General features: G+C 46.2%; 1 protein-coding gene across 1 annotated transcript in view; it reads left to right on the top strand.

Moving 5' to 3' along the window:
• The window catches only part of CFAP54 (cilia and flagella associated protein 54), a 202,841-nt gene that overhangs the window by 161,432 nt on the left and 18,549 nt on the right, over positions 1-22,860 (top strand). The window contains exons 63-65 of the mRNA XM_084810218.1: positions 10,495-10,636; positions 13,065-13,247; positions 15,038-15,246. Coding sequence (XP_084666344.1) covers positions 10,495-10,636; positions 13,065-13,247; positions 15,038-15,246 — 534 coding nt within the window. The remainder of the gene's footprint in view (positions 1-10,494; positions 10,637-13,064; positions 13,248-15,037; positions 15,247-22,860) is intronic.

Below are 22,860 nucleotides of genomic sequence, written 5' to 3'. Positions count from 1 at the left end.
CTGTAAACAAGGCAATGAAAGGTGTCAATAAAAGGGACATAAACCCATCAGCAACAGCAAGAAACACAGACAAAATCCATAGTCAGCTGGCTCTCAGGTCCCTTGAAAAAGGCAGGTTTTAACCAGGCATTAACACACAGATAATGATGGAGCCAGGTGGGCTTCTCTGGGGAGGGCATTCCATAACTGAAAAGGCCCTGCTCTTTATCTCTACCCACTGTGCTTGAATTGGCAGGGGGAGATGGAGCAAGACTTCACATGTTGAGCAGAGTAGAGAGGGAGATACATAGGACAGGGCATGGTTCTTAAAGTACTCAGGCCCCAAACTTTTAAAGAGCTTTGAAGGTAAAAACTAGCATCTTAAATTGACCTGAGAAACTAATAGGTAACCAGTGTAGACGGAACAACAGATTCGCACAATTCAGTTTTAGAGCCACTCCATTCAGTCTCTAACTTCAAACCTAGATTTGTAAATGAGTCATTAGGAAATAGGAAACTCAGAAGTGGCTCTTTCTCATGGCTATATTTGTTTTGGGATGTCCATAGCACCAAAGGCTCCAGTAGTGGCAGTTATGGAAATAGTTCTTCTTAGCACATTAAAACAGATAAAAAAATTGTGACTGGGAGTGATTGGATGAGTAGAGTGTATGAGTTGAATGGCTGAGAGTATGTTGAATGGTGAGTGGATGTTGAGAGTATGTGGGTAGTTTTAGTGTGGCAAGGATGTGCTGGGGAAACTGACACAGGGACCCATGAAGGGGTACCTTTATTCCAGTGATGTGGGGGCAGAAGGAGATATGGCAGGAGAAGGGGTTTAGGACATCAAAGTAGAATGGGCCACAGATGTTTATACATTGTTCCCCCTCTACCCCTGTCCTCTAGCTCTCATGTACCTGGTAGCTCATCCACTGAGCCATCCTGTCTTGCGGTGCTGCTATTTAATGCTAGGTTGGTCAGCAATAAGACCACACTGATCCACAATTTAATCATGGATGAGAAGGCCAATCTGGTGTATATTACTGAGGCTTGGGTTGGTGAACTGGGTGGGGTTGATCTGACTCAGCTATGCCCACCTGGGTACTCAGTGCTGCACCAATGTAGGCTGGAGGGCAGGGAGTTGCCATGGTTTATAAAACTTCCATCTCTGTCACCAGGAAACCACTGCACCTCGGAGCAGGCCTTGAGGGGTTGCACCTGGTGTTGGGTCATAGTAACTGATTGAAGATGCTGCTGGTGTACCGTCCACCCTGTTACCGAGCTGGCAGAGGCAGTTTCAAGTGTGGTGTTGGAGGAACCCAGGATGGTGGTTCTGGGTGACTTCAACTTCCATGCTGAGGCTGTCTCTGGAGTTCCAGCTTGGGACTTCATGGCCTTCATGATAACCATGAGGCTGTCTCAGTTTCTCATCAGTCCAACACATAAAGCAGGGCACACCCTTGATTCAGGTTTTGCTCCAAGTTGTGAGATGAGTAGTCTGAAAATTGGGGGGATGGTCCAAGTATCCCCATTGTCATGGTCAGACCATTTCCTGGTGATATTTGAACTCACAGCACTACTTCACTCCTGCAGGGGTGGAGGACCCATTCGAATGGTCAAACCCAGGAGATTGTTGGAATCCAATGGATTTCTGAACACTCTTGGGGATTTTCCAGTGGAGATAGCTGGCAATTCAGCTAAGGCCCTAGTCTCACTGTGGAACGGTGAGATGCAGAGCGCCATCGACTTGATTGGACCTGAGTGCCCTCTCCAGCTCTGTAGAGCCCGCTCTGTTCCTTGGTATACTGGGGAGCTGCAGTCAGTGAAACAGTCTGGATGTTGGACAGAGCATAAATGGCATAAGACTCCAAGCGAAGACAACCGAGCTGTAGAGCACATAATTGTGCCTATTGTGTGGTACTGCAGGCAGCAAAGAAGGCTTATTTTGCTGCCTCCACTGCATTCCTGAGTAGCCATCCAGCGGAGCTCTTCCAGGGCATGTTAACATCCTCCCCAGCAAATGGGGCCCTGGCCCCCTCTTTGCATTGCACTTGGAGGACAAAATTGCTTGTCTCTGCACTGAACTTGACGCTTTTGTTAGCACAGTTCCAGTTGAGGTGACTGACGCTACCATCTGCCCTATTTTGTGGGATCAGTTTCATTTGTTGTGGCCTGATGATGTGGACAAGGTGCTTGCAGCAATGTGACCAGTCATGTGCGCTCTTGATCCCTGTTCCTCCTGGCTAATAAAAGCTAGCCAAGGAGATATGATTGGGTTGGTCCAAAGAGTGGTAAATGCTTCCCTGTGGGAAGGGGTGGTCCTTGCTGTTCTTTAGGAGGCAGTAGAGTGACGACTCCTGAAGAAGCTCACTCTGGACCCAATGTTATTGGACAACTATTGCCCAGTCGCAAATACCGCCTTTGCGGGAAGAGGGTTGTGGTGGAGCAACTCCAGGCACTCTTGAAGGATACTGATTATCTATACCCATTCCAGTCTGGGTTTCAATCTGGTTATGGGACTGAATCAGCCTTGGTTGCCCTGATGGATGACCTTTATTGAGCAAGGGACAGGGGGAGTGTAACCCTGTTAAATCTGCTCAACCTCTCATGGGCTTTTGATACCATTGACCATGGTATCCTCCTGGACCGACTCCGCATGCATATTGGAGGCATGGTGTTACAGTGATTCTGGTCCTACCTGTGGGTAGGGATGGACGAAAGTCCCTTACCTGGTCCCGCAGCTTTTTTCGGGGGGGGGGAGGTGCTCCGTTTCTCCCCCCGAAATTCTTGGCGGGTGGGGAGGTGCCCCGTCCCTCCCCACCAAAATTCTGGCTGGGGGGGAGGCGCCCCATCCCTCCACGCCGAAATTCTGGCCAGGGGGGAGCGCCCCGCCTCTCCGGCCGCGAAAGAAAAAAGTAAAGTAAAGAACAACAACAAAAAAACGTGAAAGGCTACATAAAGATTTACGTAGCCTATCACGACTAGATTTTCAAAGTCAGCCGTGATAGGCTAAGTAAATCTTTACGTAGCCTATCATGGCTGACTTTGGGGGGGAAAAAAAAGCGCGTACGCAAATGGCGGTTGCCATGGGCACCACCATTTGCGTTCCTTATTTGGGCACGGGTAGTCTACATAAAGATTTACGTAGACTATGGCGAAAATAAGGGCAACCCAGGTAGTCTACGTAAATCTTTACGTAGACTACCTGTGCCCAAATAAGGAACGCAAATGGCGGCGCCCATGGGTGCTGCCATTTGCGTACGCGCTTTTTTTCCCCCCCAAAGTCAGCCATGATAGGCTACGTAAAGATTTACGTAGCCTAGCATGGCTGACTTTGAAAATCTAGCCGTGATAGGCTACGTAAATCTTTACATAGCCTATCACGTTTTTTTGTTGTTTTACTTTGAAATGGAGGCGGTGGCAGCTGGTCAGAAGACCTGCCGCTGCCGGGACCTGCCGCCGCGAGGGACACTTGCATGAGGTAAGTCCCATCCCGGGGTGGTGGCGGGGGGTGGTGGAGAATTTCCCCACCAATTTCGGGGGGCCGAATGCGTTGGCATTCAGCCTCCCGGAGATTCGTGGAGAAATTCTCCGACATCCCTACCTGTGGGGCCGATATTGGAGAGTAATATTGGGTGACCATTCCTCAGCCCCTTGACAATTGAGCTATGGGGTTCCACGGGGTTCCACAGGGTACCATCTTGTCCCCAATGTTGTGTAACATCTGTGTGAAGCCACTGGGAGTAGTCATTAGGAGAGTTGGAGCCAAGTGCAATCAGTACACTGATGACACACAGCTCTGTCTCCCTGTAATATCTGAAGCAGGAGAGGCTAAGCAAGTCCTGGATCAGTGCTTAGACGCAGTAATGGGCTGGATGAGGGCCAGTAAACTGAAACTGAATCCTGGCAAGAAGGAAGCCCTGTGGGTGAGTGGTTCCCAGGTCCAGGAGATAGGCTCATTGCCTGTTCTGGACAGGGTTGCACTCCCTCTGAAAGACCAGGTCTGTAGTTTGGGGGTACTCCTTGTTCCATCATTGTTGCTGGAGGCCCAAGTGGCCATGGTGGCTTGGAATGTCTTTTACCAGCTTTGGCTGGTTTACCAACTACGGCCTCTCCTGGACAGGGATGGCTGTCAGGGTGGAAACTGAGCCCAGAGAGCCTCAGAGCAGTTCGGATTCTGAGGAGGAACAGCTATCCATGGGAGAGGGGCCAGCTCATCCCTCACAGGCTCAGCACCTGGCAGAGATTCCTCCTGCCAGCATTCCAGAGATAGAGAGCAACCCGGATAGTGAGGGAATGTGGGAGGGGGGCTTCTTAGATGCTCGACGCAGATGCAAAGAGTGATGAGCAATGGAGGGCGCGGAAAGGAGGCGTAGCGCCCGTTTGGTGCCCAGGCAACAGCCGCCTCCTGTGGACCCAAGGGAAAGAGGGAGGATCTCTCCCTAGCCCATAAGTTCTGGGTCTTCAAGTGACTCTCTTTCAAACGGGGATCAACTGACTACTTGAAGCTTAGGCTACCCTGCTGTTCCTTGCTTTAGTCGCTGGTGATTAGCATCTGAAAGAGTCATTAAGTTGTAAAAGGATTAAAGCTTTGAAAAGAAATCCTTTCGTCTGTGTTGTGAGTTGGCTATTGGAATCTACTGGGAGAAGCCGCCAGAGCGCTCCTGACAGCTTGATCCCCGTTTCCTCTCCCCCCTCTTCTCCTCCTGCCCAATGGAGGGTGCCAGGGACCCGGCAGTGCAAGCTATGGCGCAAGAGAACCAGATCCTCTGTGATCAAGTGGCTCAACTGATGACTGCTGTATAGAATCCGCAAGCTGCGGTTCAACCCCCGCCACCTCTGATTCCCCCCCGCCGCAAGTGCCCGGTGGCTTTGCCAGAGATGTTTTCTGGGGAGAAAGGACTTTTTCAGATTTTCCGGGCCCAGTCGGAGCTGTACATGCGCCTTCGACCTGAGGATTTCCTGACGGAACAGGTTTGTGTGGGATTCATCATTAACCTACTTTCAGGCGTGGCAGCTAAATGGGCTTCGGGACTTCTCGTTAATGACCCCTGCTCGGGGACTATCAAGGTTTCATGACAGCGATGGCCAGATTTTTCGGTGACCCCCTGCACACGCAGACGGCTTCTCGGGAGATTCGCCGCCTCAGGCGGGGCAAGGATTCCAGCTATGCGACAACTTTTCGCTTGCTGATGCAGGATTTACAGTGGAATGATGCCGTGCTGGTGGCTCAGTTTTTAGATGGTTTGAACAACAAGATTTTGGACAAGTTGGCGTGCATGCCTAGCCAGCTTACTTTGAAGGACCTCATCCAGACCTGCCTCCAGATAGATAGTCGGCTGGAGGGGCGCCGGCAGACCTGGCGGGGCGCCGGGAGTCGAGATTTCCCTCCTCCCATTCCCCCACGTTTTCTGCCCCCTTCCCCACCCCCCACCCCTGCAGTGGGGGCGGAGGAGACCCCGATGCAGCTGAGAGCGACCCAAGCCCCACTGCCGCTGGAGGAACTAGAGCGGCGGCGCGCTGAGCACCGATGCTTTCGGTGTGGAAAACTGGGACATTTCGCCAAAACCTGCCGTGCTAGACCCGCAGCTCCTCTGCCTCCCCCTCCTCTCCTTCCTCCCCCTCCTCCTCCTCACCCCCAGGCCTGACTAGGCTGCCCCCCAAGCCTGTTGGGGGTCTCCAGTGTGGGGGTGGGTTCCACACCTGGTGGGTGCCTTCCGCAACCCCCCCACCCTCCCATCTGCTATTGCATGTTCACCTCCGCTCCTCCCAGTGGGGTGGGGTGGAGGCCCTGGCTTTAGTGGACTCTGGGGTTACGACCAGTTTCATGGATGAAACCTTCGCCCTCTTCCACAAGATTCCTACCCTGCCTCTTCCTGCCCGTGGAGACCATAGATGGGCGTCCTCTTTCTTTGGGCGCGGTGACCCAGATTACAGCTCCACTCACTCTGCGCACCCAGTCCCACGTTGAGCAGATTCAGTTTCACTTGGCTAAGGTTCCCCAATACCCAATTGTGCTGGGTGTTTCCTGGCTCTCTAAGCATAATCCTCAGATTTCTTGGGAGCCTCAGCAGGTGGAGTTTGCGTCTCCCTACTGCCGGGAGCATTGCCTCCCAACCGAGGTGCCAGTCCCAGGCCTTAACCCTTTCCTCCCCCTCCTCATCTGCTTCTGGCAGTTCTTCAGCTACCATGATCCTCCCAGAGAAGTATGCGGTTTTTTGGGATGTTTTGACAAGAAGGAGGCCGACCATCTCCCCACTACCACCCATTTGACTGTACCATTAACCTCATTCTGGGGGCGACCATCCCCGCTGGTCGGCTGTATTCGATGTCGGAGCTGGAACTTCGAGCTCTGCGAGAGTTTTTGGACAAAAACCTCAAATGTGGCTTTATTCGCCCTTCCTCCTCCCCCGCCTGCGCCCTTACCTTCTTTGTGGCCAAGAGATCTGGAGAACTCCGCCCGGTGCACGATTACAGATTTTTGAATTCGGTCTCGGTCCCCGACAAGTGTCCCCTCCCCCTCATACCGGAGATGCTGGAGTGCCTGGGGCGAGCCAAGATTTTCACGAAGTTGGACTTGCGTGGCGCCTACAATCTGATTCGCATCTGGGAGGGGGATGAGTGGAAGACCTGTTTCGGCACCTGGTACGGAGCGTATGAATACCTAGTGATGCTGTTTGGGCTCGCCTGCGCCCCCTCCATGTTTTCGCGTTTTATGAATGTCATCTTCCGAGACTATTTGGACACTTTCCTCATTGTGTATCTCGATGATTTACTTAAATTTTCTGAGGACCCCCATGCCCATCAGCACCATGTCTCTGCCATCCTCCAGCGCCTCCGCGAGAACCATCTTTATGCCAAGCTGGAGAAATGTGCGTTTGACCTAACCTCTTTGGACTATCTTGGCTACATTATCTCAGCTGATGGTATCAGGATGGATCCTGCAAAAGTCCAGGCTGTCCTCTCCTGGCAGGCTACATCCACCAAGAAGGACTTGCAACGTTTTCTGGGGTTTGCTAATTTCTACAGAAAGTTCCTGCCCAGCTTTGCTCGGCTGACATCTGCTCTCACAGACCTCCTTAAGGGCAGGAAATCTCCTTTTCATTGGATAGCATCTGCCCAACAGGCTTTCAAGGAACTTAAGAAGCTTTTTAGTTCTGAGCTGATCCTGTTGCATCCCGACCCGAGGAAGCCTTTTGTAGTGCAAACTGATGCCTCTGACTTTGCAGTGCGGGCGGTATTTTTTCAGCCAGATCGGGCAGGCGGCGATTTGCAACCCTGCGCCTACCACTCCAGAAAGCTGAACATGTCTGAGAGGAATTATACCATCTGGGAGAAGGAACTGTTGGCCATCAAGTCCGCTTTGGAGACCTGGCGTCATCTTCTGGAGGGGGCACAGTACCCAGTTGAAGTTAGAACTGACCACCACAACCTGGAACATCTTCAGACAGCCTGTGCCTTAAACCAGAGGCAGATTAGGTGGTCGCTTCCCCCCCCCCCCCGGTTCCATTTTAAGATTTGCAATGTGAAGGCCTCCGACAAGCAGATGCTCTTTCTCGTAAGCCGGACCTCCAGCCAGGGGGTGAAGGGAATCCCCCCCAATTCTCCCCCCCCAGAGCCTGGTGGCAGCTGCAGTGCCTCACTCTTGGGAGGAGCTCCTTCACTCTGCACAGGCTCAGGATGATTTTGTTTGCACAAAAGTGGAGGAATTAGGACTAGCCTCTGCCCCCCCACTCTACCCCCTTCTCTTTGTGAGGTGGCCTTCTTTACCATTCCGGCCGGGTCTATGTGCCCTCTAGACCCCTCTGTGAGAAGGTCCTCCATCAGTGCCATGACTCCCCCACTGCTGGGCATTTTGGCTTCACCAAGAGCCTGCAAGGAGTGATGCGGGATTTTTGGTGGCTTCGTGTGTGTCGCGATGTCAAGACCTATGTCACCTCCTGCCCAACCTGCCACTGGGCGAAGGCCCCCTCAGGCAAGCCCACAGTCTTGCTTTACCACCTGCCTACCCCCTCAGGACCTTGGAAACTGCTCTCCCTTGACTTCATCCCTGACTTGCCTCCCTCACATGGTAAGACCACCATTCTGGTGGTGGAGGATTTGTTTTCTAAGATGGCCCATTTCATCCCCTGCTCTGGGTTGCCCACAGCCAGGGAGACGGCAGAGCAGTTTTTGGTGCATGTTTTCCAGCTCCACGGATGGCCCAAGGGTCTCATTTCAGATAGGGGGGCCCAATTCACTGCCCATTTCTGGAAGGAACTACTTGGGCTTCTCCATGTGACGCTCCGTCTTTCCTCCGCCCACCATCCACAGACGGACGGTCAGACCGAGTGCACCAATGCGACTCTGAAGCAATATCTGTGCTGTTATGTAAATTACCAGCAGGATGGCTGGTTTTCCTTGCTGCCTCTCGCAGAATTTGCTTATAACAATGCCTGCCATGCTTCCACCCGCCAAACTCCATTTTTTGCTAATTTTGGTTACCAAGGCTTTCCCGTCCATCTTAGCTCCCTCTTCGGTGCCAGTGGCCCATGACTTTTTAGATGAGTTGCAAGCGGTACACCACCTCTTATGGAATTCCCTTGAGCAAGCCAAGACAGCCTACAAGGCCTCTGCAGACCGGCGGCACCAGCCGGGTCCGTCTCTGAAACTGGGGGACTGGGTTTGGCTGTCCACCCAATACCTCCCCTCTCACTCGCCCGCAAGGAAGCTTGCGCCTCGCTGCACGGGGCCTTTCCAGATTACGGCCCAGATTAACCCTGTTGCTTTTCGCCTGGCTTTCTCCCCATCCATGAAGATCCATCCTGTTTTTCATCGTTCCTTGCTGTCCCCTCTGGTTTCTGGCAACCCTCATCACTCGGTCAGCTCCCCCCCGCCGCCAGTGCTAGTGGAGGGGGAGAAGGAGTTTGAGGTCATGGAGATTCTGGACTCCCGCCTTTCTCGCGGCCGCCTGCAATATCTAGTGGACTGGAAGGGGTATGGGCCAGATGAGCGATCCTGGGAACCCGCGGAAAATGTACATGCTCCGTTGCTACTGAGGCGCTTCCACCAGCTGTACTCCCACAAACCCGGGGCCCCGGGGAGGAGCACGAGGGGGGGCCTCATGGGAGCGGGGATGATGTCAGGGTGGAAACTGAGCCCAGAGAGCCTCAGAGCAGTTCGGATTCTGAGGAGGAACAGCTATCCGTGGGAGAGGGGCCAGCTCATCCCTCACAGGCTCAGCACCTGGCAGAGATTCCAGAGATAGATAGCGACCCGGTAGTGAGGTAATGCTTAGGCTACCCTCCTGTTCCTTGCTGTAGTCGCTGGTGATTAGCATCTGAAAGAGTCATTAAGTTGTAAAAGGATTAAAGCTTTGAAAAGAAATCCTTTCGTCTGGTCTGTGTCGTGAGTTGGCTATTGGAATCTACTGGGAGAAGCCGCCAGAGCGCTCCTGACAATAGCTTGGCCACAGTGGTACAGGCACTAGTAACCTCAAGACTGGATTACTGAAATGCACTTTATATGGGGCTGCCCTTAAGGCTGCTCCAGAAGCTGGAGCTAGTGCAGAACGCAGCAGCTCGGTTGTTGTCGGGAGCTGCCCCTTTTCAGCATGTAACTCCTTTGCTGAAGGAACTGCACTGGCTGCCCATTCGCTACCAGGCCAGGTTTAAGGTTTTGGTTCTAGTGTACAAATCCCTAAACAACTTGGGACTAGGGTACTTGAGAGAGCGCCTTCTCCCTTACCAACCTTCCTGGTCACTGAGGGCATCGGAGGGCATGCTCCTGGTGGTTCCACATGGACCTATGGTCCTATTGGAGTCCACCTGGAGAAGATCTTAAGTGTGGTGGCCCCCTTCCTTTGGAACTCCCTGACCCTGGAGGTCAGGCAGGCACCAACACTGTATTGCTTCCAGTGCCTCCTGAAAATAGTTCTATTGCAGGAAGCATTCCTTGAATGACAGGCCACAGTTTTTATTGGCATTCTGACTTTAATAATTTTAAGACCGTGTTTTAACTTTTTAGATCTTTTACTATTGTACCTCTCATGTTCACCTCTCTGGAATCTGTTTTAGATGGGGAGCAGTACACAGATGTTGTAAATACCCCCCCCCCCACACACACACACTATTCAGGCTTGCACTGAGAGGTTTTACTTCTGCACAAAGGTGCCTAGGATATTAAACACAATACAACAAAGATATAAAACCTTTATACAGTTGCATTGTTTGCTTCTATTTTGATTCAGTGCAGTATAGACTAAGTGCCTTATATTTATGCATATTTCTCTGTCATGAGGTTAAACACCTGAGCAGTGTGGGTAAATATGTCTGATTTGAAATAATGTGGGTAATAATTAACTTGCCCGTGTCAATGATTTCAGTATGCTATGTTAAAATAACATGGAACATTGCTCAGTCATTTACATTTGATGTGTATAGGGGACTTGGTATTTGGCTGCTAGTTTTCTGATTTCCAGTTTTAAAGCTAGTGCACATTATGGTGAGCCAAATCTGATTAAATACATCTTAATTCTAGGTCAGTGAAGCTATTCTGACTTCCCAGCAATTAAGTGGAAGGAAGGCTGTTAAATTGTATCATGTGAGACATAGAGTACAACAGCACATGCCAGAATTTGCTCTTCTGGACCTCAGTTCTTCCTACAAGGATTTTTTGTCTGGTATCTGTCTATTAACTTTGTGTTATTATATGGTCTGAATGTTGTTAAACCAGAAAATTAGCATGCACATGGATATGCCTACAAGATGATTTTTAAAAAGCCATACAAAGATGACAAAAGTTGGTATCTATCTTGTTTTTTATGCTTGAGTAGTTAAAAATAAAGCTGTGCCTCAACTTTTATTGTATCCCAGATGCAAAAATTAAATTAGATAATAAAACCATGTTTTCCATCACATTCTTTGCAGACATTAGGCAAGATGTTCTCCTAACATTTTCCTGAGTGAAATAATCCAATCCAACTCACCTGTTTCCTCTTAAGAACTATTGCCAAATGGCATAGGGAAGCTACCAGTATGCTCCTAATCCCAAATTTTGCAGGTGTTTGCCCACAGTCCAAGGACCATTTCAGTAATACAGAGTGATTGACATAGATAGCTGTTAGTGAAGTGAATCAATAATTAAAGTGCATAGGAAATAAGATTGGGTTGCCAAAGTAACAACAATAAGGAATTACTGTATAGATTATGACTGGTGGAATGCAGATAAATAAATATCTAATTTATCTTTTAAAATATACCTATTATACTTTACATATATAATGTATTAAATATAGGATTCAGTCCAATACACCACAAACAGCACCTGCACACAGAAAAATTACCGTAGGACATCGAGTATAATTTCTCATAGAAAGGTGGAATATACATGGCAAAGTCAATAAAAGAAAGAATGGACCTGTTATGCTCTTCCCCCTAGGTGTGCATTCAGGCATCATACTAGGCCATTGAAATATCCTTGTCCAACCTGCTCCTCCTACTCAGTCAACCAGTGCAATCATGTTCCTTGACTAAGCAGAGGAGGACAGTCTGGATGAGAATATGGGAGGTATGTACAGGCCTCCAATGACCCATAACAGCCACCAGGTGCAATTCCTGTCAACATGCCAAGTGTGGAGAGGGGAACATGGCTCCATTAAGCAATAGGGTACTCTCTCCATGCACTGTGCCCGTGGTGAACTGGATTGAACTCATAATAGTAAAGTCACTGTCCATATTTGCATGGTGTAAAGTACTATGTAGTAGTGGAGTGTCACCATGCTCCATCTTGGAAGATGGGAAATTATTTATTCCATCATTAAGAGTCTAATGTGTGAATTATTACCTAGTCTAAGGTAGGGCTAGGTACATAGCCTGCACCTGCTGCCAGGGTAACTATTGGATGCTTCTGTGCCTCTTTTGACACTGGCTTCATGTCCTAGTTTGTGATTGGCATGATCATAAATAAGCTTCCTTGTAGCCCCGTTTCTGGTTCAAATTCCACAGAGAAAGAAGAATAAAACTATCTCAGGACAGGGACTGAAGTGAGCACACAGTTCAGAGCACAGTGGGCAAACAAGTCATTTGCACCAAGGTATGTGCAGAGCAGATTGATCGGCAAGTACTCAGAGCACAGATTACTTGATCAAGTGAATGAAGCCACATAATTGTAAGGGAAAACAAAAAAGTGTCCTGCGTCACTAACCAGCAGAAGAAAATTACTTGCCAACTCCAGGTATCATGTTGCTGGTTGAAGGAAGGTAGCTTTACATGAAATAATAGCCTAAGGCTAGGCAATAATTCACACCTTCTGCTCTTAATGAGGGACAGTGACAGGAAGAAGCTTACTTCCTCTTTCAGGATTTAAGCAGGCAGAGGAAGGCTGACTTTCATGTACTTATTAAGCATATAACAGCTGAACTGTCTCAGCATTTAGGATTTGTGTATATGTGTGTAAGGAAACTATAGTACCCTTTCTAGTAAAAACAACCACCAACAACAACCATTCATTTCAGATTAAATGGGATCAAACAGGCTCCTGAAATTATAGCGACAGAAGGCAAGGTAGTGAGAAAGGGGTGGAGGGAATGGATCTGGTAAAGTTATTGGGTGGAAGAGCCCAATTGTTTGTCCATGTATTTAATTAATTAATTTTATTTTTAATACCTCCAATAGCCAGTGTTCTCTGGGTGGATTAGAAATAGATGTTTTTATTTATTTTGTTCCTGACAGTAATAAACTGGCACACATAAATAAAGCCTTCCTTAAACCCCATCCTTTCTGTGAAAACTTTAACACAACCGCCTAGGCCCCATGTCTTACTTGTAACTAAGCCTAAGTACGTGCAAGTAAAATAATCACACATTTTTCCACTTTCCTTTTTTCTTGATGGTGCTATATTAATTAATAAGTAATAAATGCACTATAGCTAGAAATGTCTTGATTAGGCTCCATTGTATTGCAATTTGTTGTAATTTGTTTTATGCAAAATTGTGCACAATATGAAATTTAAAAAATTACTACTTGATGACAGTGTATTCTTGCATATAAGATGGAACGATGTTAAATGTCGAGAGCTGGAACTATGTTAAAAATGTTTTTGGTTTCCAGAAGGATATGAAGTTAGCTATAAAGTCCCCATGATGTCTTGTGCTCAAGAGGAAAGATCAGAAAGTGATGGAGCTGAAAGTATTTCTTCTGACGAAAGCCACGGAAAATTGAAGATACCCTGGGTCCACGTAATTCGCTACAATACTTACTTAACCAGACTCTTGAACATGAGTCCCCTGGTTGGTAGGTAGAGTTCCTGTTTTGGAGGACTAATATCTCTTAGATCAGTTATGTTGTGCTGTGCACAGACTAGTATTTCTCTGGAGCAACCAAACTATCACAACAGTGCTATCTCTCATCCAGCATCAGTAGCTTGAGGAGGGAGGGTAACCAACTGTGTGTCTTCATAAATTCTGCATCATCAATTTTCCTAATTTCACTCATAAGGAAAAATGTGCACCTTGTAAAAACTGTGGATTTCCACCTGTATTGGGCCTGCTTGGAGCCTTTAGTCTTAGATGACTGTAGCTTCAGTGGGAAGAGGGGAAGTGCCATAGCCCAGTGGTAGAGTACATGGTTTGCATTCAGAAGAGCCCATGTTCAGTCCCTAGCATCTCCAGGTAGGGCTGGGAAAGACCCCTCTCTGATACTCTGGCGAGCCACTGTAGCCAGTTAGTGATCAGAGATAAGAGCAATTAAAAGACGTTTAAGCGTTACATGTCCTGTTGGGTATTTAAAGTTTAAATACTTCTACATTTTAGAATTGAGCTGTGCTTTCCATGCCTGAAAGCTGTCGCACTGGTGCTTCCTTCTGAGTAGACATGCATGGAGTTGGGTTGTGCTTTGTTTGCTTGGTGGGAAAATGTCGTTGGTAAGAATTACATTTGTGTAAGTCTGTGTGTGCATGTGCAGCCCCTGGCCGCCTGGGATACCCCAGATGCACCCTCATGGCCAAAAAGGTTGTGCACCCTTGGTTTAGACAGTCCTGAGCTAAATGGTCTGACACCGTAAAGAGGCTTGTGGCACCTTAGACTAACAAAAGACTGGGAGAGCAATCCCCTGGCTACTAGACACTGTCTAGACAGCCATAGGATTTTTCAGTTTCTGGGAATTGAGCTTGGACCCAGCACTTGGAGCTCAGTTCCAAGAAACTGCGCTGCCCTCCCCCTCCCCTGGCGCCTCATAGGCAGCATAGTTCTTCCCTGCTTGGAAATGGAGCACAGACAGGGCAAAAAGGGGGCGTTCCTGGGGGTGGGGGGGGAGACCACAGAAGCTTTGTTAAGATGCTTCCTATGCACTGCGCAGCGTCCCCCCTCCCACTCCAAAGTGCCCCGGCTAGGCAGCCAGAATCGGCTGTCTAGCCACAAAAGCAGGGTTGGCGGAACATAGAGAAGGGCCCGCAGTTGCTCCACCACAACCCTCTTCCCTACAAAGGTGGTATTTGTGACTGGGCGGTAGTTGTCCAACAACATTGGGTCCAGAGTGAGTTTATTCAGGAGAGAATCCCCTCTGTGCTCCACCCTCCCTGCATAGGATAGTTGGAAGTGGCTGACTATCCCGATAATAAATAATTAGGTCTTTAAGGTGCCACAAGACTCACCAAGTCAGACCATTTAGTCCATTTAGCTCAGCACTGTGCACAAGCTTTGGGCCGTGCGGGTGCAGCTGGGGTATGTTTTTTATTGTTTTTTGTTCCAGTAGACAGACACAGCTGCCCTTTAGCAACTGACTTGCTATAAGGCTAGGTTCTACCTCATATATGTGTGTTCTTAAGAGCCCTTAGGTCTCGTATAGTTCCATCACTAAAGCCCCCTGAAAACCTGGTGCCATGTCTGCCATTTACTATTTTGTTTAATTTCATAATAAATGTTTTGACAGAAATGTTCACTTGAATTAGTTACTCCAAACTAGTAATGTCTGAAATGTCCTGGTTCAGGATCCATTTTTTTAGTTTATAATGCTTGCATTTTGAATATTTTGTAATTTTAAACACTTAAGTGGAAATAGTCATGAAATATCTTCTCTTCCTACAGCTGTTCCAAAAGCAGGTGAAGGCTTATTTGTTAAAGAAGACGTGCTCTTCACTTCAGTGTTTGACACAACTATTACCCTGCGTTTAGGAGAACTGCATTCTTTCTTAAAAACCTATTTGCCTGTATATTCTGGCTGCTGCCTTCAGGAGCCTCCAAAACAGCTGTATGGTTTTGAAAAGCCTTGTTTCAGTATGACTGTTCTTGGAAAGGTAATTTGATATTTAAAGTTACTTTAAAATTATTTTTATTTTCTATTTGCAATATTTATACCCCATCTTTTTGTGAAATATGCAAGATGTCTTACAATCAAAAATAAAATCCATAATAAAAAGCAATAAACAACAGTAGTATGACTAAAAGACTAACAACACAGTAATTGCAGTAAGAGAGCAATCTTATTGCCCCTAAACCAGGGGCCATAGGACACTGGAGATTTTCCCCTCAGAGGGTGATCCACAGCCTGGGTGGGAGAAACCCCAGCTCAGATTTCCCCCACTTCACTCCTCCCAGCTGCTGTGGAATGCTCTGTAGCACCTTCCTCTCATGAGATCTGTGTCACAACCTCTGAAGAGGACAGGGAGGGAGGAAAGGAGGTGTGCCAGTGGGAGGTGAGAACAAGTAGATCTGCTGGATCCTCAAGCCTCTCAGTTCCTGTCCCCAGTCCCAAGAAGATGAGCAAGCCAGATGGGCTCAGATGCCCATCTAGCACAAAATACTATGGAGGAGGAATGGGAAGTGAAAAGTCCTGTGTCATTCCTCCCACCCTGCCTCTCTCTTTCAGGCAGGGCTTAGGATAGATGGAGGGCTCTAGCAGGTGTCTATCCTGTTGGATTGTACCCTAAGAACATAAAATAATGTAAGTCCAACCCTCTGCTCAGTGCAGGAATCTAGTTTAAAGCATCTGTTAAGGAAATACCCAAGCCAGGCTAGGCTGAACAGTCAGAATTTTATTAAAGCACATCACAGCTGTGGGAGGGACAGTCGAAACTGTGTCACAGCAAAAAAGAAACAGGATGCATTTATTCAGACTGAAAGTTTGAGAACAAAGAAAATACACTACGCGTGCCCAAGAGCTAATTTAGCTCAGCAACAGTCTTATCAGCACAGCTGCCTGCTTATCTTCAGGGATGAGCTACTTTGGTGGATAGGAATTTCCTGCTTATAATGAGCAAGTTACAATTACCTTCTCATGGTCAGACACATACACATCGTCTCAATCCATCAGGCACGTCACCTGAACCAAGCTACTTACAAGGCCTAGTCAGGCCTACCTTTTTTGAGCCTACCAGGCTTGCTATCTGTACTTGTATTGTTATCAGATGTTCAATCTCTTTATCTCTCTCTTTCTCTTCTTTTCACATTCCTCTTTGCATTCTGCTGACCATCTGGTGTAGTTCAGCTTTATGTATAGTTTTAGTAAGGAATTTGATACAACATTTAAGTAAAGCAATGATCATATGGAACAAAACAATGCAAACAACAGTTATGCTTATTACATTGCACATCTTGCTAGGTGGCTGTTTCTGGTAGATCTAGGTTGTTGTTGTTCAGTCGTTCAGTCGTGTCCGACTCTTCGTGACCCCATGGACCATAGCACGCCAGGCCTTCCTGTCCTGCGCTCTCTCCCGGAGCATGCTCAAGTTCATATTCATTGCATCCGTGATGCTATCTAGCCATCTCATCCTCTGCCGTCCCCTTCTCCTTTTGCCTTCAGTCTTTCCCAGCATCAGGGTCTTTTCCAGGGAGTTTTCTCTTCGCATTAGGTGGCCAAAATATTGGAGCTTCAGCTTCATTATCTGTCCTTCCAATGAGCACTCAGGGTTGATTTCCTTTAGGATGGACTGATTTGACCTCCTTGCAGTCCAGGGGACTCGTAAGAGTCTTCTCCAGCACCACAGTTCGAAAGCATCAATTCTTCGGCGCTCAGCCTTCCTTATAGTCCAGCTCTCACAGCCATACATTACTACTGGGAAAACCATAGCTTTGATTAGACGGACCTTTGTTGGCAAGGTGATGTCTCTGCTTCTTACTATGCTGTCTAGGTTGGCCATAGCTTTCCTCCCAAGGAGCAAGCGTCTTTTAATTTCGTGGCTACAGTCACCGTCTGCGGTGATCTTGGAGCCCAAGAAAGTAAAATCTGTCACTGCTTCCATTTCTTCCCCTTCTATATGCCAGGAAGTGATGGGGCCAGATGCCATGATCTTAGTTTTTTTAATGTTGAGTTTCAAACCAGCTTTTGCACTCTCCTCTTTCACCCTCAACAAGAGGCTCTTTAGATCCTCTTCGCTTTCTGCCATTAGGGTGGTATCGTCTGCATATCGGAGGTTGTTGATAATTCTCCCAGCAATCTTAATTCCGACCTCTGATTCATCCAACCCAGTATTTCTCATGATGTACTCTGCATATAAGTTAAATAAGCAGGGTGACAATATGCAGCCTTGTCGTACTCCTTTCCCAATTTTGAACCAATCGGTTGTTCCATGTCTGGTTCTTACTGTTGCTTCTTGACCCTCATACAGGTTTCTCAGGAGACAGGTAAGGTGGTCTGGTACTCCCATCACTTTAAGAATTTGCCACAGTTTGTTGTGATCCACACAATCAAAGGCTTTCGCGTAGTCAATGAAGCAGAAATAGACGTTTTTCTGGAATTCTCTTGCTTTCTCCATGATGCAGCGAATGTTGGCGATTTGATCTCTAGTTCCTCTGCCTCTTCTAAATCCAGCTTGTACTTCCGGTAGTTCTCTAGATACCGGTAGATCTAGGTAATAGGGTTTAATAATTTTTCGTCGGATTTAGTGGGATTTGGATCATTGGTGTGCCTCTATTGGCATGGACTGGCACATGGCTGCAGATCTAGCAGTTGGATACATTTAAGTCCACTTGAAACTGGTTTACTACTTTCTGGAAAGTGTTCTTTGCTTTCATGCAACAAAAGATGCCAAGCAGCAGCAGGATGCAGATGGGCTACATGAGAATGTGCTTCTGGTGGATGCTGAGACAACTCTTTCTTCACTAACAGACACTAGGCTCACTGCTAGGCTTATGCTCACTTCACCAGCAAGTGCTTGGCTCACTACTGGTTTCTTAAAGGTGGCTATTTTGTAATCCAGAGGAGGCCAAAGTGCCAAAAGTCTAAGAAAATTTCACACAATAGCAGGATAAAGGGCAACAAGCCAGTACTACGATAGCAACCAGAGATGTTCTTCTCTTTCGGGTCCAAAATGACCCATAGGGCTGATGAACTCTGTATTAGGACACATCCAGCATTGTCTGGTTCTGGGGCACATTGTCTCCAGGGGGCAAGACTGCGGGGATCCAGGTAAGCTGTCTGTTCAGCTTCACGGCAGCATGGATGGTCAACAGCACCTGATGGGATCTTTTCCAGTAAGGCTAAAGGGAAGACTTCCTCTGATGGACTCTGATGTAGATTCAATCTCTAGGCTATAGGTTGTGACACTGTATGTAGGTACGTCTGAAAGTGCTTTTTAACCTGTGAATGGAAAGCCTTCACACACTTCATTAATGCTTGGCAATAGTTCAACACAGTCTCATCACTTAAATGCAAGTTAGTAAGATGTTATTTAATAGGTGCTGAAGATGGGAGTCTCATGGGTCTTCCCATAAGGATCTCATGGGGACTGAGTCTAGTCTGTCGGTGTGAAGTGACACACATTCTCAGTAGGGCCAAAGTTAGAGCATCAGGCCATTTAAGTCTAGTTTTAGCACAGATTTTGGTTAATTTGTTTTTTAAGACTCCATTGTTGTTTTTTACCAGCTGGGGATGGGGATGGTACCATCCCCTGCTGGCTGGGGATGGTAGGAGCACTGGAAATGCTGTTGAATTTGCAGAGCTTTGTACACACAGCTACTAATACATATTTAAAAGAACATTTCTTCATCTGAATGAAATCTATTTGTATGTTAAAAGAAAGCTTACACATCTCTTAACTTTCGGTTCAGTCACTCTGGTTTCCAGGGGAGTGACAGGGTGCCGTACTTCAGGGATGGTTATCTGAGCAGATGGTGCACCTTTCTTCTTTCAGACAAGAACAGGTAACAGGCCACTTCAATCAGGATTTTATAGAGCAAGTCTCACTAAGTTAGAAGACTGTCAAAAATACACACACTGTTGTCCCCCCCCCCCCATCTTTTGGCAGCAAAGTAAGTTTTCTCACAGTACAGAAAGAAACATTCCTTATCAGTTAGAAGGTACACAGTGTGAAGAGTGGTTACTGTGCATTGTTTTAGTATCTGTTAGTAGCAAAAAGCATGGCTTTCACTGTATGTGAACACAGCTATGAGAACAAACTTTAAAATCATGAAGTTTTCCAACTTTCTAGCAAATCAGTGTGCATGTGCTATTGATTACAGCATTATTACTGCATATGATTCTGGGCAAATTCCTGACTGCCTGCCATTCTTCTGAAATCAAATCTAATACACTCTACCTCTTAAATTTTCACAGATTCTATATGCAGTTTTTCATTAAACAATTGAAACAGATCATATCATTAATCTTGCTAGGCTACATACAGAGCAAAAAGACAAAGCAAGAAAATAACAATAACTAATATAACAGTGGGATGAGGCACAACACATAGGATTTCAAATCCACTGTTATCTCAGTGTACAAATATATCTCACCAGTGACTTTCAATATAAGTGAACAGTTGCTTAGACCACTTTAAAAATCTCATTCTCACCTTGACCATATCATTCTAGCACATGCAGCATCCTTCAACAAACATTCTGTTTAGCTTGCATTTTCTTTTTGTGAAGTAACTCTTATTGGTACACACCAAAGGTTGGGCTTGAGCTACAATACATGTTCAAAGACAGTAGCCAATACATGACCATACAGACCATCTTTCGCTAACACTCACTATCTTTACACATCCATGGCAGATGGCTGCCCAGTCTGCTTGCATACTTCAAGTGATGGAGAACCCACCACCTCCCTAGGCAGTTGGTTCCTTTGTCTGACTGCTCTGACTGTTAGGAAGTTTTTCCTGTTCAGCCAAAATCTGCCTTCCTGTAACATAAGCCCATTATTTCGTGTCCTACTGCCTGAGATGATAGAAAACAGGTTGCGGCCCTCTTATGTGTGACAACCATTTAAGTACTTGAAAAGTGCTATCATATCTCCCTCAGTCTTCTCTTCTCAAGGCTGGGGGTGGGGGATATAATAGTGTTTCTCAAGTACCTAAAGGGTTAAATATCCATTAATAAAAACCCTTCCTGAGGGTGTGGTATAAATTACCTTGATCCACTTAAGAGAGATCCGAAGTAAATTCCATGAGTATACCTTGTAGATAAAGCCATTCTATTCTATCAAAGGCTTATTCCACATCCAGGAACAGTAAAGTGTCCTTCTCACCTCATTTCTTAACATTACAAATCACATTAATCAGCTTCCTCGCTGTGAACAAGCTGCCTTCCTTCAATAAATCCTGTCTTATCTTTATCAAAACATTCATTTGTAATCATATTTAATCATCTTGTCAAATTCATCCAGATCGTAAAATCCTAGGTAATCAGAGATATCCGCCTAGATTATATAGCAACCTTCCCCAGTCTGGTGTCCTTCAGATGTTTTGGACTTCAACTCCCATCAGTCCCAGCCAGCATGGCCAATGGTGAGGAATGCTGGGAGCTGTATTTCAAAACATCTGTAGGGCACCAGGTTGAGGAGGGCTCCTCTATAGTATGTAGTTAAAGAAGGATCTTTGCCTATAGAAAAACTACAATTTTTGCTAGTTCTTATGTCTCTGGCATCTTGGCCTTTCTCATAACACAATAATGTAAGTCAGTGGATTTATTCATTGATCTTTAAAGTTTTTGTAAAAATCCAGGATTAACCCACGAAATACCAGGTTGTTATTCTTTATTTCAGTAATTTCTTAACCTCTTGTTCCCCTAAGTGGAACTACTTTGAACATCTTCCTCAGATAATTTAGCCATCTTTAAAGTTTTAGGACATCACTGATTCTGTCAGGATGGTCTGTTTTATATAATACCTTATAATAAACCTCAAATGTCAGTGCTGTTTCCTTTGGTGTAGTTGCATAGACCTGTGATCTTCAAATAGGATGTATTTGGCTACTCTTCTGCCTGTAACCTATAGGGTAGTAATTTTATCAAGCTTATTTGCTTTCTCAAATGTATTTTATTTAACATATTGTAAAGATTTTTTTCCATTTGGATTGCATTTTTTAATTCCAGTTGTTTCCTAACTTATTAATAAGCATTTGTAAATTATATTTGAACATATTTGTTTACGACATTTTTCTAGTTCTTCTATCCAAAGCTCTTCCAAAGCTTTCATTTCCAATTTTTTCCCATCTCTTCAGAAAGGATGCTGTAGTTTTTAATAAACAATTCGCTTATTCCTTCTTTATAGGTGTCTCAGAAATCAGGCCATTTAAATCTTGAGTAAAATTAAGTTGAAAAAAATCACTTATGATTTGTTTTATTGTTTCCACTAATTCCTCATCCATTAATAAAAGTTTAGCTATCTGTCACATACATTTCTTCCCTTGGCTACTTGTTAAAGGGGCATGATTTGCAGCCCCACAAAAGTATTTTCATTTGTTTTACAAAAACGGGATTTTCAAAAAAAGTATGGAGGGAGCGATGCTATGGCCCCTAGCCGGAGTCTGGAGGGCGTATAGGATACTTTGGATTCCTGGATCTGAGATCGGAGACAGCACTCTGATCGCAGATCCAGGAATTTGTGTTCCCTGTCCCCTCCCCCTCATAACTGGCTCAGAGGGAACCACACCTGCCGCCTCTCCGAGGTCACAAAGACAAACATGGAGAAGGGGTAAAGGGGGCATGCCGGTGGGAGGGGACTGGGGAAGCCGGGATATGACATATCCCCAGGCCTCCCCAACCTCCTCCTCTTCTGCTCCGCAGAGCCCCAGCTAGATGGGCAATAAAGCTTATCTAACAAAAATGCAGAGCAGGAGGAGCAGGGAGGTGAAGCTTGCCTCTACCACTCTTCCTTCTCTGCATTGGATGCCTGAAAGCCTCCCAAGTTTGGAGGCTTACGAGCATTGCCATAAGATTGCCCCATAATTCTAGAGGAAGAATGTGTGATAGAAACAGAAGCATAATCATTTTCATGCTGATGAACGGTATCACACACATCTGTCATTTACCTTTGTTGTAAATAAACAGCATAAACATAACAAAACCATTTTGGTAGACTCTGAATTATGTTTGTTTCTTACTATATTTTCCCCTGGAGGCAGGAGCGCATTTTTAATCCTTTGAGATTGCCATCCCATTGAAATAAGAGGCAGGGCCACCAGAACACGTCAAATGGACACTACTTTTTTAGGTTCCATTTTGAAAGCCTTACTTCCCAATCCTAGAGAGAGCCTGTTAGTTTTTTTAATGTCTGAATCTTCATTCTAGTTGTGGTTAGCAGGATGGTTCTGCACAGTTCCATGTGAAGAAAGCAGACTGGTGTGCATAGCAATTTGGAGGAGACATTTAGGAACTGTTGCCATAATCCTTCTCTCTGGGCATATTCTCTATCTTCTCATCATTAGCATCTAGGATATATTTGTAATTGTTCTAATTAATATTTGTTCGTTTGTTGGAATGCCCACTCTCTTGGATGTTATCAGAAACTGGCTGCTGTCCCTCATCCACTGGGAAAAGACATGCCACGTTTTCTGTTGACCATGACAAGAAAGGAGACTCAAAAATTTTAAGCACAAAAATGATTTCTTCCATTGTTAATGGCTTTCACAACCTTGTTTTTTCTGTCACCAATATTTTTAAAAGGTAAGCATGAAGACCAGGAGGCTTAGAAA

The sequence above is a fragment of the Heloderma suspectum genome, chromosome 7, assembly GCF_057233095.1.
Source record: "Heloderma suspectum isolate Gila_16-S chromosome 7, 16-S_ref, whole genome shotgun sequence".
In the NCBI taxonomy this organism is placed as follows: Eukaryota; Metazoa; Chordata; class Lepidosauria; order Squamata; family Helodermatidae; genus Heloderma; species Heloderma suspectum.
Note: the sequence above shows the minus strand (reverse complement) of the source record. Positions and strands in the feature narration are given on the sequence as shown.